At 47.7% G+C, this 20,409-nt stretch overlaps 1 protein-coding gene across 1 annotated transcript in view; it reads left to right on the top strand.

The window, feature by feature from the left end:
* The first annotated feature begins 6,617 nt into the window (after positions 1–6,617).
* The window catches only part of LOC115932992 (uncharacterized), a 179,663-nt gene continuing 165,871 nt past the window's right edge, over positions 6,618–20,409 (top strand). Inside the window, 1 exon segment of the mRNA XM_063699505.1 lies at positions 6,618–6,831. Within this exon segment, the coding sequence (XP_063555575.1) occupies positions 6,784–6,831 (48 nt within the window). The 5' untranslated portion in view covers positions 6,618–6,783.

Here is a 20,409-nt window from a genome sequence, read left to right as displayed (position 1 = left end):
ATTTTGAAGCATTCCAGATTTCAGATTTTCAAATTAGGGATGCTCAACTTATAACTGATAGAACAAGCAGATCAAAGATTCAGTAAACACTATTTGAACAACTCTGTAAACCAAACTGACATAATATTTTAAACTACTACATCCAACAGCTGCAGAAAACTCATTCTTTTAAAGTTGTCATGGAACATTCAGTAAAATAGACCATATTCTGGATCATATAAAAGTATTAATGAATATCAAAGAATGAAATCATACAGAGTAACACGATAGAATAAAATCATTCACAATAAGACATCTAGCAAATCCCCTATGTATTGGGCAATAAAACAACCCTCTCCTAAATAACCCATAGATCAAAAAAGAAATCATAAAGGAAACTGTAAAATATTTTGAACTGAATAATATGAAAATATATCAAAATTTGTGAAATAAAGCTAACGCAGTGCTCAGAAGAAAATTTATGACTTTAAATACTTACACTGGAGAAGAAAGGTATATACAACCTTCCATCTTAAGAAGCTAGAAAAAGAAGAATAAGGTAAATCTAAAGCAAGTAAAAGAAAGGAAATACTAATAGTAAAGTGGCAATACAAAGTCTTAACAACAATGGACAAAAAAAAGAGGGAAAGCACAAATTGCCCACATAAATAAAAATGAAACGTCACTACATATTCTAAAAATGTTAAAAGTGATAAATATTAAAACATTCTAACAATTCAACAACTTATATTAATTAATCCAAATCACAAATTACTAACAACTGAAGACACAGAAAATCAATAACCCCATAGCTATTAAAGAAATTAAATTTGTAAAACCTTTCTAAAAAGAAAATTTTCCACATATATGGTTCATTAGTAAATTCTACAAAACATGTAAGGGAGAAATATCAATAATGCACAAATTCGGAACATAGAGGAAGAGGTATCACTTCCCAGTTTAATATAGAAGGCCAGCATCACCCTGACCCCAAAATACAACAAAGCTATTACAAGTAAAAAAATAACAGCCTAATCCCTCACGAACATAGGCACAAAAATCCGTTGTTGTTTTTTTTTTTTTTTTTTTTGACACGGAATTTCACTTTTGTTGCCCAGGCAGGAGCACAGTGGCACAATCTCGGCTCACTGTAACCTCCCCCTTCCGGTTTCAAGCGGCTCTCCTGACTCAGCCTCCCAAGTAGCTGGGATTACAGGCACCCACCAACACGCCCAGCTAAATTTTGTATTTTTAGTATAAACGGGGTTTCACCATGTTGGTCAGGTTGGTCTCAAACTCCTGACCTCGTGATCTGCTCGCCTTGGCCTCCCAAAGTGCTGGGATTACAGGTGTGAGCCACCGCACCTGGCTTCTTTCCCCAGATTCTTAGCCCAAATTACATTGTGACTCTTGGGCTGTGACTAGGTCACATGCTCTCTTTGAACCAATCACTGTGTCCAGATGAATGCAATGCACTCATTGTCTAAGGTTGGGAACACATTTTGGGCACAGGGAATGGCCTTTCAAAACTGTACATCAAATCATGTCCCTTTCCAGTCTGAGGTCCTCTCCAGCAATGATTCTCAATCAGGTCGAGTTTGCCCTCCCAGGGGACATTTGGCAACGTAGGGAGGCATTTTTGGTTGTCACAACGTCAGGGTGTGTGTGCAGGTACATTCCTGGCATTTGGTGGGTAGGGGCCAGGAATGAGGCTAAAACATCCTGCAATGGGTCAGGTATGTTGGCTCAAACCTGTAATTCCGGAGCTTTGTGAAGCCGCGGCAGGAGGATTGCTTGAGCCCAGGAGTTTGACACCAGCCTGGGCAAAATGACAAAACACCATATCTACAAAGAAAAATACAAAAATTAGCTAGGCATGGTCGCACGTGCCTGTGGTCCCAGCTACTAGGAAGGTTGAGGCAAGAAGATCCCTTGATCCCAGGAGTATGAGGCTGTCGTGAGCTCTGATCATGCCATGCCACTCCAGCCTGGGTGACAGAGGGAAACACTGTCTCAAACAAACAAACAAACAAACAGGCCAAGCATGGTGGCTCAGACCTGTAATCGCAGCACTTTGGGAGCCTGAGGCAGGCAGATCGCTTGAGCCAGGAGGATTGCTTGAGCCCAGGAGTTCGAGGCTGCAGTGAGCTATGATCACACCACTGCACTCTGCACTCCAGCATGAACAACAGAGCAAGACCTTCTCCAGAAAAAAATAAAACCCCTCAAAACCAGATAAAGATATCTGCAAAGATAACAGGAAATAATATTTCTCCCAAGGACACTGCAGCTGTAAAGTGCCATGGTGACTTCCTACTGTGAACCACTGCTTTCTGACTTGCTGAGAAACTTTGTTTCATGAAATCATAGATAGATAATTTGTAGTTTGAAAATATATCAGTACAGGCCGGGTGCAGTGGCTCACGCCTGTAATCCCAGCACTTTGGGAGGCCAAGGCAGGTGGATCACCTGAGGTCAGGAGTTCGAGACCAGCCTGATCAACATGGTGAAACCCTGTCTCTACTAAAAACACTATTGGTGGCGGGTGCCTGTAATTGCAGCTACTTGGGAGGCTGAGGCAGAACTGCTTGACCCTGGGAGGTAGAGGTTGCAGTGAACTGAGATCGTGCCGTTGTACTTCAGTCTGGGCGACAAGACCAAAACTCTGTCTCAAAAAAAGAAAAAAGAAAAGAAAAGAAAATATGTCAGCACAAATGAAATTTTTTCCTCTTGCTTGGAGGATCTGGGCAGTTGGATACCCAGGCACAGCAATTCAGATAAGGGTTCCCTGAACAAAATGGTCCACATTTACTAAACTTTAGAAGTTAATTTTTGCCTTTGTTTGGTGAAGCAACCCATAGCTGCTCAGTTGCTCTGGTGTCCCTCTCCCTCCTTTTTTTTTTTTTTTTGACATAGGGTCTCACTCTGTTGCCCAGGCTGCAGTGCAGTGGTGCAATCACAGCTCAGTAGAACCTCTACCTCCTGGGCTCAAGCAATCCTCCCACCTCAGCCTCCCGAGTAGCTGGGAATACAGGCATGTACCACCATGCTTGGCTAATTTTTGTATTGTTTGTGGAGATGGGGTTTTGCCATGTTGCCCCAGCTGGTCTTGAACTCCTAGCTTCAAGTGATCCCCCAGCCTCGGCCTCCCAAAGCGCTGGGATTATAGGCGTGAGCCACCATCCAGCCTTTCCTTGTTTTCAGTAACTGAATAAACCTGACTTTCTCAGTAAAGGTTAGTCCCTGGTGGCCAGGCTGGTCTCGAACTCCTGGGCTCAAGCAATCCTCCCACCTCGGCCTCTCAAAGTGCTGGGATTATATGTGTGAGCCATCACGCTCAGCCTCATTTATGTATTTGTTATGGCTGCCTTTGCACTCCCATGATAGATGTGAGAAATGGTGGCAGAGACTGCAGGGCCTGCAAAGCCTGAAAAATTTACAATCTGGCTCTTTACAGAAAAACTTTGCTGACCCCTGGTCTAAACGTTCTGAGTACATAAGTGAGCAAAACATAGCTAAATCCCTCCATCATGGAGCTGAAATTCTAGTGGGAAAAAGAGAAAGATTTACATACTTACAAGACACCATAAACACATCTAGTATATGACTTGTATATAACTTAGGGTAATTAAATGGTAAGAAAAGAAGTGGCCGGGCATGGTGGCTCACACCTGTAATCCCAGCACTTTGGGGGGCCGAGGTGGGCGGGTCACCTGAGGCCAGGAGTTCAAGACCAGCCTGGCCAACATGGCAAAACCCTATCTCTACTAAAAATACAAAAATTAGCTGGGCGTGGTGGTGCCAACCTGTAATCCCAGCTGCTCGGGAAGCTAAGGTGGGAGGAAGCACCATGCCCGGCCTGCTTCCACTTTTTGGCTACTGTGAATAATGCTGTTGTGAACATGGGTGTACAAATATCTGTTCGAACCCCTGCTTTCATTACTTTTTTTTTTTTTTTTTTGAGATGGAGTTTCACTCTTGATGCCCAGGCTGGAGTGCAATGGTGCAATCTCGGCTCACCACACCCTCTGCCTCCTTGGTTCAAGCGATTCTCCTGCCTCAGCCTCCCGAGTACCTGGGATTACAGGCACGCGCCACTGTGCCCGGCTAATTTTATATTTTCAGTAGAGAGAGGATTTCTCCTTGTTGGTCAGGTTGGTCTCGAACTCATGACTTCAAGTAACGCACCTGCTTCGGGATCCCAAAGTGCTGGGATTACAGACGTGAGCCACTGCGCCCGGCCTCACTTATTTTGGTTATATACCTAGAAGTAGAATTGTCGTATTTTTTTCCAACAGGATTTTATACCAAGGACAAAGGGAGGCCATGGGAACCTGCATGCAGGGTGCTTTACTAGGTCCCCTGGGGCTGCTGTGAGGCGTTCTGATTGTAGTGGGGAAAGAAAGGAAGTGGGGAGACCAAGGAGGAGGTAGGTACAGAAGTTCAGGTCACAGGTAGCAGCAGCTTCAAGGTCCCAATCTGGGCCAGGCGCTCACGCCTGTAATCCTAGCACTTTGGGAGGCCAAGGCGGGCAGATCACTTGATGTCAGGAGTTCAAGACCAGACTGGCCAACATGGTGAAACCCCGTCTCTACCAAAAATACAAAAATTGGCTGGGCGTGGTGGTGTGTGCCTGTAGTCCCAGCTACTTAAGAGACTGAGGCAGGAGAATCGCTTGAACCTGGGAGATGGAGGTTGCAGCGAGCCAAGATCCTACCACTGCACTCCAGCCTGGGTGACAGAGCGAGACTCTATCTTAAAAAAAAATAAAATAAAATAAAATAAATGCTCTCCGTCTGGCTGGGGAGGCCATATGGAGCAAATAAATAAACGAATGATTACAAATAGTGAAAAGTACTCCTAAATAAACGAACAAGAACAGAGTGCTGTGATTACAGGAAATAAAAAGAGGAACTCTGGCATTCTCTGCGCTACCTATCAGTTTAGTGATGCTTGAAATCCAAAATTCAAATCTTGCATTTTAATCATGAATCACTTTGCTGCCAGTTGAGTGGGTTTGATGCAGGGCCGAGTCTGTTGGTCTAAGGGTTTGTTACATTGTGAGAGCCCCTAATGGGGAGGAAGGGGCTTAGAAAGAAGGCAAAGGGGGTGGTGTGAGCCTGTGGCTGAAAAGAGTTGCACAGAGAGGCTTGGTGGTTAGGAGCAGAGCTGGGCCTTATCTCTGCCACATCCCAGCTGCTGGATCTGCAACAAATTACTTCTTCCCTCTAAACCCAGTTTCCGCTTTTGGAAAATGGTAGACTAATTTGTTTGTTCTATAATTACTTCCTTCTTTGTTTTGCTCACTCCTGTGTTTACAGCACCTGATAAAGTATCCGGCACACAGGAGACTCGCAATAAATTTCTTTCTTGCTTTTCTTTCTTTGCTTTTCTTTCCCTCCTTCCCTCCCTCCCTTCTTTCTTTCTCGCTGTCTTTCTCGCTCTTTCTCTTTCTTTCTCTCTCTTTTCTTTCTCTCTCTCTCTTTCTTTCCTTTCTTGATGGAGTCTCACTCTGTCTCTGAGACTGGAGTGCAGTGGCGCCATCTTGGCTCACCTCAACCTCTGCCTCGTGGGTTCAAGTGATTCTCCTGCGTCCACCTCCTGAGTAGCTTGGATTACAGGCATGCGCCACCATGCCTGGCTAATTTTTGTATTTTTAGTAGAGACGGTGTTTCACCATATTGGTCAGGCTGGTCTTGAACTCCTGACCTCAGGTGATCCACCCGCTTCGGCCTCCCAGAGTGTTGGGATTACAGGCGTGAGCCACCGTGCCCGACTCACGTTTATTTATTTTCTATTTTAAAAATTTTAATTGAGGCTGTGCACGGTGGCTCATGCCTGTAATCCCAGCGCTTTGGGAGGCTAAGGCAGGAGGGTCGCCTGTGGCCAGGAGTTCAAGACCGACTTGGGTAACGTAGTGAGATCCAATTTTACAAAAATATTACAAAAAATGTTAGGCGTGGTGGTGTGTCCCATAGTCACAGCTACTTGGGGGGCTAACGCAGGAAGATTGCTTGAGTCCAAGAGTTTGAGGCTACAGTGAGCACCACTGCTCTCTAGCCTGAGCAACAGAGCAAGAACAAGATCATAGCTCAAAAAAATTGTTTTGAGTTTAACTTTCATAGAGCAAAGTACAGCAACTTTAAATGTCCTCCTTCTCTGTGACTCAGCTTTGGAGTCAGCGGACCGGGTTCAAATCCCAGCCCTACAAGTGATTAGCCAGGTGACCCTGGGCAGAGGGAATCACTCAACCTCTCTGCACCTGGGTTTCTTCCTTCATTAAAGTGGATAGTTTACAGGATGAAATCAGGGCACAGTTAAGGCGCCCGGTACACTCCAGGCAGGTAGGGGGCTCCGTTCACGTTACTTTCCCCTGGTGACGGTTACTGTCCTTAAACTATTTGAAAAGTGGTCGCAGGGTGTGTGGCCCCAAAGATCCCAGGCGCTTCCGGAAGGCGAGCCAACGCTCCCCAGGCCCGTCCGCGAGCGGGTGGGCCTAGGCCTTGGAGGATCTGGGGTGGGGGTGGCGCGGGGTCCAGGCGCGGGGTCCAGGCCCGGGGCGCCGAGAGGTGGCTGGTCCGGCTGCCCACGCCGAGACGCGCGAGGTGAGCGAGCGCCGGGGCGGGGTGGGGCGGGGCGGGGCCGCCGCATCCCCGTGACGCGCGGGCCAACCAGGCGGCGTTGCGGCCCCAGTCCGGCTCCCTGCGCCGCCGCAGCCGCCAGCGCCAGCGCCAGCAGCCGGGCCCGATCACCCGCCGCCCGATCACCCGCCGCCCGGTGCCCGCCGCCGCCTGCGCCACCGGCATGGCGTTCCGGGGCTTCTGCAGCGCCGATGGCTCCGACCCGCTCTCGGTACGTGCCGGGGGCCGCGTGAGGCCGGCGGGACGGAGGGAGGCCGGCGGGGAGGGAAAGCACCGGGCCCGCAGCCGCCCGGGGCACCCCGCTCCCCGCTCTGCTGCCGGCCTGGGGGGCCCGGGACCCTCACGTCGCCCGCGGCCCAGCCCCTTTCGGGGGTGCAAGGCATGGGGGAAACTTGGGTGGCTCGGTTCCTGCGGAGCAGAGCGTGGGGGGCCGCGTGCCCAGCCCTGGGGTTTTGGAGGGTCGGGTCGGGTCGGGTCAGAGCCGCGGTGAGGAGGCCTTCCTGTTTTGGGCTTCCCGTCTGTAAAAACAACTTTCCAAGGAAGGGGACGCTAGAGATGGGGGGCGGGAAGAGGGGTGTCTCTGCTTCTGTTTTCCCATCTTTTTTGTGGTTAGGGTCCCCCCTTTTCACGAAAAATACTCCGTGACCAACGGGGTGAGCTGGGGAGGGGCTTAGATTGTAGACGGGGACTTTCATTGTCTCCCCAAAGTTGTCGTACAAGCCACGTTACTCTTCTGTGGTTACCTAGCTTTGTTTTTTTTTTTGTTCTTTCTACTTAAATACTGTGGGGGAAGTTTGGGGGAACCAGGGAAGAAGGGGGATGTTCACCCTTGATGTGCCCTACCTGAGCCTCGGCTCGGGGCAGACTTGGGGTGCAGCTGAGGACGCCCAGGACCCTGGTAGCTGTGATCCTGCCCTCCCTTCCCTGCAACACGTGGAGCTTCTCTGTGGGGATGCCCCTTAGATTTAACCCCGGCAAGTTTTCTTCTGTAACGTGGCCTGCGGAGCCTGACTGGGTGTCTGGAGTCCACTTGCTGTGGTTTAAGCCCCAGTCTTTTGGGCTTCAGCTTCTCCGTAATGCGATTTGCCTCTTTGTTCCAGGAAGGAAGGCACTTCTGTCTCGTGCTGTCTTGATTGTTGGTGAACGCAGTAGGCAAATCTGGACACGACTGTTTCTCTCTCCTCTTTTGTTTAGAAATCAGGAGAAACAGCCTTGGTTCTTAGGAGGTGGTGATCAGCTTCCAAAAATACTTTCTTGTCCTGTTTTGCCGGCCTTTCCTTGAGGGTTGCATTTGGAGTGTTGAAAAGTCATCCTCCAGGGCCCCATTGGAGGGTTTGGTTTTGTTTGTTTGTTTTTTTATAGGGTATTATTGTGTTTAATAACCTACCACACTTTGATATGTCTCCCATTTTAAGCCAGTGGGGTTGGAGAGTGACCCCAGGGGTGGAAATAGAACACAGACTTTGCCTTGAGGGTCTGGGAGTGATTGGAGCCTCTTTGCAGATGGCCTTTCTTTAGCAGGGGAAAACCTGTGGCTCCCTTGTTGCCAGGTGTAGTAACAGCAAGATTATTTTTTGCAAAGATTCACATGGTGATCTGGGTTCGTGTTGCTGTGAATTCCAGAATATTCTCTTGTTTATTTTCTTCTCCTGAATTGAGGAGGGGGCAAAACAGGGTGAACATCCATGAGGTTTTGTATCAGGACGTATTTTATTGATGGCAATTGGTAGTTGATGGCTAATGAGTATGTTTGGGGTGCGCTTTGTTTATCTTAAGAAACTCATTCCCGAAGTCCAGTTGTAATTTTTTTTTTAATGTTTATTTTCTTTATTTTTATTTTTTCCTTCGTTAAGGACTTTCTGCCACAGAAATTGCCAGGCGGTTGGGTTTTGCTTGGGGGTAATTGTAGCTGATCTCTGCCTCTGGTAGGTACCCCATCCCCGTGTTTGACCTTGCGTATTTCTGCTGTCTGGATTCCAAGACTTGTTGGAGGTGCCTTGGAACCAGAATTTGAGAGGAGGCAACTGGGGCCTGAGTGGGAAAATTGAAATATAATTAACTGAAAGCTAGAAAGTAGGTAGTTGTTGCTTTTTTCTTTTTTGAGACAGAGTCTTGCTCTGTCACCCAGGCTGGAGTGCAGTGGCACGATCTCAGCTTACTGCAATCTCTGCCTCCCCGGCTCAAGTGGTCCTCCTAACTCAGCCTCCCAAGTACCTGGGACTATAGGCGTGTGCCACCACGCCCAGCTAATTTTTGTATTTTTTATAGAGACAGATTCACACTATATTGCCCAGGCTGGTCTCATACTCCTGGGCTCAAGTGATCCTCCTGCCTTGGCCTCCAAAAGTGTTGAGATTACAGGCATGGGCCTCTGTGCCCGGCTGTTTTTGTGTTTTTCAAGGTAGCGTGTCCAAGGCCAGGAGCGACTGGCCTCCCAGGCAGTCGGATAACTGTGTGACCTTGAGCAAGCCACTTTCCCTCTGTGTGCCTCACTTTCCTCATCTCTAAAATTGGACAGGAGCCAAAAATGTGGCAGCCTTCTTGGGTTGTTGTGAAGGGTCAATGAGTTAATCTTGTAAGTGGCTCAGCTTGTGCCCTGCACGGAGATAAACAATGGTTAGTATTAAATATTATTTTTTCCAAAGATGAAGTTGTGTGTTTTAAGCTCCTTGTTCTTCCTTTGGATTCCCCTTTTCTTCAGCTGGTGGAGATGGGATTGGGCTGTGAAAAGGCAGTGAGGCACTCGTGCCTGGCTCCTGTTGTGACCAAGGTCATGTGCTTAGAAAAGTCAAGGTTAGTGGGCCTCGCGTGACTCTGTCAGAGCTTTGTTTCTGGGCTACTGTCTGCCTCTGAGCCACAGGAAATGTCCAGAAAACCCAGAAGATGGAAATGGCCCATGATAAGGGTTCTGTTGACCTTTACTCAGACAGATGCTCTGGGAAGAGAAAAGGAGAACTTTGCTATCAAAACGGAAAATGGGGCCTGAGGACAGGTCACAGCAGCCCTTGGCTTTCTTTTCTCATGGGGGTGGGACTGGTAGGAGGCGCTGCTTTGTGGTTGATGTTGGAATGATGGTTGGAAAAATGGGCCTGGGACTTTTTGTGAGTTCATTAAAAAAAAAAAAAAAAAAAAAAAAAAGCAGGCCGGGTGCAGTGGCTCATGCCTGTAATCCCAGCACTTTGGGAGGCTGAGGCAGGCGGATTGCTTGAGGTCAGGAGTTCGAGACCAGCCTAGGCAACATGGATTGACCCCGTCTCTACTAATAATACCAAAAAAAAAAAAAAAAAAAAAAAAGCTGGGCATGGTGGTGTGGCACCTGTGGTCCCAGCTACTAGGGAGGCTGAGGCACTAGAATCACTTGAAGGCTGTGGGGGTGGAGGTTGCAATGAGCTGAGATCACGGTCACTGCACTCCAGTCTGGGCCACAGACTGAGACCCTGTCTCAAAAAAAAGAGGGCCAGGTGTAGTAGCTCATGCCTGTAATCCCAGCACTTTGGAAGGCCAAGGCAGGCGGATCACTTGAGGTCAGGGGTTCAAGACCAGCCTGACCAACATGGCAAAACCCCATCTCTACTCAAAATACAAAAATTAGCTGGGCCTGGTGATTGACGCCTGTAATTCCAGCTACTTGGGAGGCTGAGGCGGGAGAATTGCTTGAACCTGGGAAGAGGTTGCAGTGAGCTGAGATCACATCACTGCACTCCAACCTGGGCGACAGAGAGACTGTCTCAAAAGAAAAAAAAAATTGTGTTTCAGGCCCTGTGTAGAAAAATTGGAAATTATGGAAAAGCAGAGAAAACAACTTAGTATTAAGCAGTATAGTGTGGTGGCTCAGAGCAAATTCACCTCTGCTGCTGAGGCAGGTTACTTCGTCGCTCCGTGCCTCAGTTTCCCTATGTGGGATAACGTAGTACCTAGTGAATAGCGGTGACTTGAGGAATAAGTGAGTGAATCCTTAGCAAGGACTTAAAATGTTGCTGCTTGGCACACAGCGCTCAGTAAAGATCAGTGGTCGTCGCCACCTGAATTCTCCAGTTAATTTTTGCTGTTGCACCGACTGCCACTGGAGAAGACCAGAAGGAAGCTGCAGCTGTGTGTCACCGTCGATGGAGTGAGCTGGTCCCAGGGTTGATGTGCACCTCTGAGATGCTCTGTGGCATCCACCAACTCAGTAACCCCCTGAATATCTGACTTAGCCGCCGAGGAAGAATATCTTAGAAGCTATTAGGAATTCCTCTTGGGGCTAGGTCTGGGCCTTGGAGTCAGTCTGATCCCTGGTTTAATTCTTCCCCTTGGCTCAACAGCAGTCTACGAAGAGCCAATTTTTTCTCCTCCTCCAAGTGTGGCTTTGCTTTTCAAATCCATCCCTTAGCCTTCTCCTACTTCCTCTGTTTTCCCCTCCCCACCCTTGTTTTTTTTTTTTTGAGATGGTGTCTTGCTGTGTCGCCCAGGCTAGGGTGCAGTGGTGTGATCTCGGTTCACTACAACCTCTGCCTGCTGCGTTCACATGATTCCCCTGCCTCAGGCTTCCGAGTAGCTGGGATTACAGGCGCACAGCCACCACGCCTGGCTAAGTTTTGTATTTTTACAAAACTTTACAAAACCCCCGTAGAGACGGGGTTTCATCATGTTGGCCAGGCTGGTCTTGAACTCCTGACTTCAGGTGGTCAACCTGCCTCAGCCTCCCAAGGTGTTGGGATTACAGGCGTGAGCCACCATGCTCAGCCTGTTTTCCCCCTTTTTGGCTGTCCCTCCTTCCAGACCCTTCCTCTCTCCCTTCCTTATGAAGTGTTAGAGTGGAAAGGGATGTCAGATCTTGGGGGGCCATCCCCTCCACCCATCCCATTTAATGGATGTGGACACTGAGGTCCAGGATGGTGACATGACAGGGTGCAGGGTGGCAAGGTGAATGGCTTTGGGAGGAGATGAGGGTGACCCGGGGGAGGCCTGGGCAGGAGTGGACTCAGGGTTCCTGGTCCAAATGGGTTCATGATTCAGGCCAATCAGGAGCGGATTCAGGGTTCCTTGGCCAAATGGAGCCACTGCAGCCACGAGGGGCCTTGCAGAAGGCAGCTGCAGCCGGTCCCTTTGGCCAAGACTCTCCTGAAGGGTCGTGTTCTCTTTCTCTGAGGACAAGCTCCGTTTGTGATAGCCTGGAGGGGCTGCCTCGCCTTTGGGACCTGGTGGTAGATGGGGGACGGAAAAAACCTTTTCTGTTTGTGGACACAACTTTTAGGAACTGATCTCTCTATGTGGGTGTCTCCCACTGACCATGTTCCTGAAGAACGTGAGCTTCCTCTTCCCATGTCAGTCTCCAGCTTTGACTTCTCTTTTTCTCCTCCCATTCCTATCACATCTGTCAGCAAATCGTGTTGCCCGTTGCCTCAAACGGGCTGCTTTTCATGGCTTCCCCGACTTCCACTCTGGCTCGAGTCATCGTTGGCCAATTTCTGGATTTGAACAGTCACCTCAGTCCGGGCGCCGTGGCTCATGCCTGTAATCCTGGCACTTTGGGAGGCCAAGGCAGACGGATCATTTGAGGCCAGGAGTTTGAGACCAGTCTGGGCAGAATGGTGAAAACCTGTCTCAACTAAAAATACAAAAATTAGCTGAGCCTGGTGGTGGGCGCCTGTAATCCCAGCTACTTGGGAGGCTGAGGCAGGAGAATCGCTTGAGCCCAGTGGGGTTGGAGGTTGCAGTGAGCCGAGAGTTCGCCACTGCACTCCAGCCTGGGTGACAGTGAGACTCTGTCTCAAAAAAAAAAAAAAGAAAACAGTCACCTCTTCGCTGCTGTGCCTACTCTGCCCTTGACCCCTACAGTCTAGTCTTGGCCCAGCTGTCCCTCTTCTACTAAAACCCTGCAGTAGTTCCCCATGTCCTTGAGGGTACAAGCCAAAGGGCTTACAGTGGCCTCGAGGGCTGGGCAGCATCTGTCCCCTTGGCCTCCCTGACTTCTTCTCCGGCTGCTTTCTGTCTCACTCTCCTCCAGCCACACTTGTGGCCAGGCCTGCCCTTGCCTCAGGGCCTTTGCACTTGCTGTTTCTCCTACCTGCTATGTCCCTCACCTTCAAACTTTGTTCAGGTGTCACCTCAGGCATCCCGTTCTTTCCCTCCACTAGCAAATCTCTGTCCCCCATCTACACCCCCAGTAGCACTTACTGCCTTCTAATACATGTAATATTTTGCTTAAGTATTGTGCCTACTCTGTAAACTCCTACCAAAAGATCAGCTCCATAGGGGCAGGGATTTTGGCCTGTGTTTGTTTATGGCTGTAATGCCAGCACCTAGAACTGTGCCTGGGGCTTAGTAAATAACAGTTGACCTTGGAACAGTTCAGGGGTTAGGAGTGCTGATGCCCCATGTAGTTGAAAATTTAGGATGCAGCGCGGTGGCTTACACCTGTAATCTCAGCACTTTGGGAGGCCGAGGCAGGTGGATCACCTGAGGTCAGGAGTTCGAGACTAGTCTGGCCAACATGGTGAAAGCCCATCTCTACAAAAATTTAGCCAGGTGTGGTGGCTCATGCCTGTAATCTCAGCACTTTGGGAGGCCAAGGCAGGCAGATCACTTGAGGTCAGGAGTTTGAGACCAGCCTGCCCAACATGGTAAAACCCTGTCTGTACAAAAATTAGCTGGGTGTGGTGGCGGGTGCCTGTAATCCCAGCTACTTGAGAAGCTGAGGCATGAGAATTGCTTGAACCTGGTAGGCGGACGCTGCAGTGAGCCGAGATCGCGCCATTGCACTCCAGCTTGGGTGACAGAGTAAGACTCTGTCTTAAAAAAAAAAAAAAAAAAAAAAGGAAAGAAAATTCAGGTCTAACTTTCAACTCCCTAAAAGTTTAACTACTAACAGCTTACTGTTGACTGGAAGCCTTACCAAGAACATAAGCAGTTGATAACACTAATTTTGTTGTTGTTTTTTGATAGAGATGGGGATCTTGCTGTGTTGCCCAGGCTGGTCTCAAACTCCTGCCCTCAAGCTATTCACCTGCCTCGGCCTCCTAAAGTGCTGGGATTATAGGCGTGAGCCACTGCACTTGGCCTAACTCATATCTTGTATATATATTATATACTGTGTTTTTACAGTGAAGCAAGGTAGAGAAAAGAAAATGTTAAGATTAATTCATAAGAGAGATTTTTACTATTAAGTGAAAGTGGATCATCATAAAGGTCTTCATCTTCATTGTCTTCACGTTGAGGAGGCGGAGGAGGAGGAGGAAGGGGAGGGGTTGGTCTTGCTGTCTCAGGGGTGGCAGAGGCAGAAGCATAATCTCAGTATAAGTGGACCCGTGCAGTTTAAATGTGTGTTGTTGAAGGGTCAGCTGTTTGTTGAATAAATGAATGACATGAAGTATTACAGTGGCTTTTGGGCGGTGTCGAAACTTCTTTGTGAGGATTTTAAGGATGAAATAATCACTTAACTGTCTGGAATGAACACTCAGATAAACTGAGTCCTCCAGCTTTCTCATCAGATGGCTTATTTTTTTTATTTTAATTTTATTTTTTTGAGACAGGGTCTTGCTCTGTCACCCAGGCTGGAGTGCAATGGCGTGACCTCAGCTCACTGCAGCCTCAACCTCCTGAGCTCAAGCAATTCTCCCACTTCAGCTCCCCAGGTAGCTGGGACTGCAGGCACACGCCACCATGCCCAGCTAATTTTTGTATTTTTCGTAGAGATAGGGTTTTGCCATGTTGCTCAGGTTGGTGGTGAACTCCTGAACTCAGGCGATCTGCCTGCCTTGGCCTCCCAAAGTGCTGGGATTATAGATGTGAGCCACCGTGCTTGGCAAAACAGCTTCTATTTCATCTTGGAAAGGTCAGAACAGGGTTTTGTCCACCCCTCTTTTCCCAGGACTCAGTGTCTCACACACAGTGGGGGCTCAATCAACATTAGAATTTGAGTGTTTGAGGTATGAGTTCCAAGCTAGGGGTTAGATATAGCTCACCACTGTGCTGGTTTGGCTTGATTTTAATTGTAGGAATGACTGTGATTTCCAATTTTATTTATTTATTTATTTGAGGCGGAGTCTTGCTCTGTTGCCAGGCTGGAGTGCAGTGGCACGATCTTGGCTCACTGCAACCTCTGCCTCCTGGGTTCAAGCAATTCTCCTGCCTCAGCCTCCCCAGTAGCTGGGACTACAGGGGCACGCCACCACATCCAGCTCATTTTTGTGTTTTTGATAGAAACGGGGTTTCCAGTATGTTGGCCAGCATGGCCTCGATCTCTTGACCTCGTGATCCGCCTTCCTCGGCCTCCCAAAGTGCTGGGATTACAGGCGTGAGCCACCGCGCCTGGCCTTCCTTTTTTTTGAAGCAGGTTCTCACTCCGTTGCCCAGGTTGGAGTGCAATGGTGTGATTATATCTCACTGCAGTGTCTACCTTCCAAGGCTCAGGTGATCTCCTGCTTCAGCCCACTGAGTAGCTGGGATTATAGGCGAGTTCACCATGCCTGGCTAATTTTTGTGTTTTTAGTAGAGACGGGTTTCGCCATGTTGTCCAGGCTGGTTTTGAACTCCTGGGCTCAAGCGATCCACCCGTGTCGGCCTCCCAAAGTGCCGGGATTACAGACGTGAGCCACCGTGTCCAGCTTTTCTGACTCTTTTTACTTATCAGGAGAGTGAAGCTTGGAGAAATTGAGTTGCCGAAGTTCACATGGGGTTAAGGCCTGAATTTGAATCTACATCTGCTCAATTAGGAAGTGAGTGGTCATAGCTAGTCTCTACCTGGATGGATTGTTGTTTAATTGTTAAATTTTTTCAAAATAATTTTAAATTATTGTATTAAAAAAGAGGGTGTCATTATGTTTCCCAGGCTGGTCTTGAACTCCTGGGCTCAAGTGATCCTCCTGCCTTGGCCTCCCAAAATGCCGAGGTTATAAGTGCAAACTACTGTGTCTAGCCAGATTATTACTTAATAACCAAAACAACAGTAACAAAACCAAAACAAAGGAGGAAATTGACGGTGGACAAGTAAGAAGATCATTGCACAGGTTGGGGGCAGGTTGTTTGGGGAGTGTGGAGGAAGCTTTTTAAATGAGGTGCCTGAGTTGGATTTTGAAGGATGAATGGGCGTTTGTTAGGACAGAAAGACATTGCAGAGAGAGGATCTAGCAAGAGGTGACTGAAGAAACCATTTATTTGACCAGCAGTTGGGGAATGCCTTGAAGGCGGGAACCACAGCCTTTCAGAATCTCCAGTGCCTGCAACAGTGTCTAGAACATTATCTGACAACAAGCTTGGTAAATACTTCTTTAAGTAAATGCCTGAGTTGGCACATCTGGGGAACACGGTGGGAGAAATTGTAGGAGAAGTAGATGGGACTTGAATGTAGAAGGAAGGCCTCATGGATCACTGCAAGGGTTGGTTATTTTTTTTTATTTTTTATTTTTTTGAGATGGAGTCTCGCTTTGTCGCCCAGGCTGGAGTGCAGTGGCGCGATCTCGGCTCACTGTAAGCTCTGCCTCCCGGGTGCACGCCATTCTCCTGCCCCAGCCTCTCCAAGTAGCTGGGACTACAGGCGCCCGCCACCACGCCTGGCTAATTTTTTGTATTTTTAGTAGAGACGGGGTTTCACTGTGGTCTTGATCTGCTGACCTCGTGATCCACCCGCCTCAGCCTCCCAAAGTGCTGGGATTACAAGCGTGAGCCACGGCGCCCAGCCAGGGTTGGTTCTTAAAAGCCAATAGGGAGCCATGGGAAGTTGTTTCCCAGCAGAAGAGAGAAGGCCATTAGATCTGCCCTATTTATTAATGCAAATATCTAAGTCTATGAATCTTCCTCTGAGCAGGAAAGCGTGATTGCTTTTAAATCCATATGGAAAGACCCTCAGTTTTACTCATGATAAAGAGAAAAGGAACTTAAACTACAGAGAGATATTTTTCACCTCAGACTGGCAGAGGTCAGAAACTTGTTATCTGCTGTGCTTTGTGAAGTAATTGCCTTTGTACCTTACCAGCTGGAGTATGAATTGATGTTCCCCATTTGGAGGGCAGTGTCTGTCTAAATGTTACTGTAGGCACCCTTTGACCTGGCAGGTTCCTTTTTTGAAAGTTTATATATATGTGAGACAGAGTCTCATTATGTTGCCCAGGGTGGTTTCAAACTCCTGGGCTCATGGCATCCTCCCACCTGGGCCTCCCAAAATGCTGGAGTTACAGATGGGAGCCACCACACCTGGCAGAGAAAGTGATCTTATCAACACTCTTGCTTGAGTGTGAAATAAGGCTCCTACCAAGCTGTTTATTCAATGCTGCATTGTTTGTAAGAGCAACACCAATGCCAAGTCCCCAGGAGACCGATGGAAGTCAAGTTCATCCCTACAATAGAATACAAAGCAGCCGTAACAAAGAGTGAGGAAACTGTTCATGTATACTGCGGGATGATCTTTAAAATCTGTGATTAAGAGAAAAAAGCAAAGTACAGAACACTATGTAATCTATGCTTCCTTCCATTTGATAACAGAAGATATATATTTAGTTATTTTTGTATAAAATATTTTCTGAAAGAAGACATAAGCAACCCATGATCATTGCCTCTAGAGAGAGGAACTGAGGGGAGGGGCATAGGGAATGGAATGAGAAGACTTGTCCCTTTTACCTCTTTGTTCAAAAGAAATATGAAGAATAAAACACATCTATGTTAGTGATAAAGATCAGTTTCCAAAGGCTGTGTGTGGTGGTTCACACCTGTGATGCCAGCATTTTGGGTGGCCAAGGCGAGTGGATCACTTGAGCTCAGGACTTTGAGACCAGCCTGAGCAACATGGCAAAACCGCATTTCTACTAAAAATACAAAATTAGCTGGGCATGGTGGTATGTTCCTGTGGTCCTAGCTGCTCAGGAGGCTGAGGTGGGAGGATTGCTGGAGCCTGAGAGGTTGAGGCTGCAGTGAGCTGTGATTGCACCACTGCATTCCAGCCTGGGCAACAGAGTGAGACCTTGTCTCAAAAAAAAAAAAAAAAAAAGTCCAGTTTTTAATATTAGCTAAGTAAAAAAAAGCAAGGTATAGAATGGAGTATCGTAGTGCCTTTTGCGGCAACAAAATAGGTCGTATTTGGAATATATCTGGAAGAATGTAAGATGTTAGCAATGGTAGCTTGCCTGTAGGGTAGGAATGGTGGGGGGCTGTTAATTTGGGGAGAAAGACATGTTTTTCGCTGTATACCTTTTTGAGTAATTTGAAAGAGTTTTAGCACACAAATATATTACCTATTAAAAATAATTACAAAGAGAGGGAGACATGGGTGGATGCATGGATGGATAGTTGGTTGGGTAGATGGATACATAGACAGGTGGATGGATTGGTTGGTGGATGGATGGATGAACTGTTGGGTGGGTAGATGGATTGATGGGTGAATGAATTGGTAGGTGGGTAGGGTGGATGGATGAATTGGTGGATGGGTAGGTGGATGGATGAATGAACTGGTGGGTTGGTGGATGGGTGGATGAATTGGTAGGTGGGTGGATGGATGGATTGATGGGTGAATGAATTGGTAGGTGGGTAGGGTGGATGGGTGAATTGGTGGGTGGGTGGATGGATGGATGAACTGGTGGGTGGGTGGATGGATGGATGGGTGAATGAATTGGTAGGTGGGTAGGGTGGATGGATGAATTGGTGGATGGGTAGGTGGATGGATGAATTGGTGAGTGGGTGGGTGGATGGATGGATGGGTTCATGGTTGGGTGATAAATATATCCATGGGTATACATATGGATGTGTACATAGATAATTCTGTGGCTATGATGGGGAGGACTGGCTGTGGTGGGGAACACTGACTGTGGTGGGGAGCACTGGCTGTAGCGGGGACGACTCAGTAGGACAAGGAGAGGCTGGAGGCAGTGAAGACTTAGGAAGCAATTGCAATAGTCCTGGCAAGGAATAATTTGGGGCTAGGATCAGGTCAATTAAATGTTTAACATTGGAACTACGTCTCTTGTATACATAGCTGCATATGTCAAGTCTTGGTATTGTTTTCTTTCTAGCAGGGCACATTCCTTTGGAATGAGCTTTTACTGGCAACTGCTCAGAAGCTGTTCTGTATATAATGACCACCAACAGTTTAATCCTTTTTTCAGCCATCACCTGAGGAATTAACAGTAGTATGAAATTAATTAAAATAATCAGTCTTTGAGATGTCATGCCTTCTCCACGATCAACTTCTTCTTTACAAGGCTGTGTTCCAAATGTGCCAGGCCAAAAAGATGTGAACTTTGTCCTTTTTAGGGTTTGTGTCTTGATGTTTCCTAGCTAAATCTCTTTGTATGTGTTGGCCTTGTAAGGTTTACTTTTTTTTTTTTTTTTTTTTTGAGATGGAGACTGTGTTGCCCAGGCTGGAGTGCAGTGGTGCAATCTCAGCTCACTGCAACCTTTGCCTCCCGGGTTCAGGTGATTCTCCTGCCTGAGCCTCCCTAGTAGCTGGGATTACGGACGTGCACTACCCTGCCCGGCTAATTTTTATGTTTTTAGTAAAATATAAAAATTATGTTTTTATGGGGGGGTCTTGCCATGTTGGCCGGGCTTGTCTCAGACTCCTGACTGCCTGCCTAGGCCTCCCAAAGTGCTGGGATTACAGACATGAGCCACCGCGCCCATCCTAATAACTAGATCTCTTTAATTATTGGAACATGTATATTTTGATCAGATTGACACTTTTTTTTTAAGTGAAGTGATCTTATTTCCCTCATTTCTCATTTTTAACTTTTTTTTTTTTTTGGATATGGCTTTAAAGCTGTGTGGAGCTGTAAGGGTCTGGGTTCCTTGACATTCCATGGGGGTCTCAGGTGATCGTGGGAGGGCTGTTGGAATCAGAGCTATTTGGAGGGTGCATAGGCCGGTAGGATGGGAAGGCTGTGGGAGAAGTGGGCTTTTTGGGGACCGCAGCCAAATGGACAACTGGGCCTAATCTAAAGACTGGCCCCTCCCAGCTCCTACCGATGGTCATGTAACAGGAATGGGGCCCAGCACCACCAGATTTTCTGATTTTTTTTTTTTTTTTTTGAGACACAGTATTGCTCTGTTGCCAGGCTGGAGTGCAGTGGCATGATATTGGCTCACTGTAACCTCTGCCTCCCGGGTTCAAGCGATTCACCTGCCTCAGCCTCCCAAGTAGCTGAGACTACAGGCATGCGCCACCATGCCTGGCTGGTTTTTTGTACTTTAGTAGAGATGAGGTTTTACCATGTTGGCCAGGATGGTCTTGATCTCCTGACCTCGTGATCCTCCTGCCTCGGCCTCCCAAAGTGCTGGGATGACAGGCGTGAGCCACTGCGCCCAGAAGATTTTCTGATTTTTAAAATTATGCCAGAGACCGGGCGTGGTGGCTCACGCCTGTAATTCCAGCACTTTGGGAGACTGAGGTTGGCAGATCACCTGAGGTTTAGGACTTTGAGACTAGACTGGCCAATATGGTAAAACCTTGTCTCTACTAAAAATTCAAAAAAATTAGCCAGGCGGGGTGACCGCAGTCCCAGCTACTTAGGAGGCTGAGGCAGGAAAATCACTTGAACCCGGGAAGCAGAGAGTGCAGTGAGCTGAGATCGCTTGAACCCGAGAAGCAGAGATTGCAGTGAGCTGAGATCATGCCACTGCATTCCAGTCTGGGTGACAAAGCAAGACTCTGTCAAGAAAAATAAATAAATAAAAATAAAAAGCCGGAAATCAAATTTTAAATGTTGGGATCTAATCTAATTTTTTTAAAAACAAAAAGTATGCCTAAAACAACAGCAATAACAAGCAGCCATCTATGGGCCAAACTGTGGGTGGGGAAACCTATTTTGTACTTCTTATTTTA

This window comes from Gorilla gorilla, chromosome 18 (assembly GCF_029281585.2).
Source record: "Gorilla gorilla gorilla isolate KB3781 chromosome 18, NHGRI_mGorGor1-v2.1_pri, whole genome shotgun sequence".
Lineage (NCBI taxonomy): Eukaryota > Metazoa > Chordata > Mammalia > Primates > Hominidae > Gorilla > Gorilla gorilla.
The sequence above is the reverse complement of the archived record's forward strand: the minus strand, read 5'-3'. Positions and strand labels throughout refer to the sequence as shown.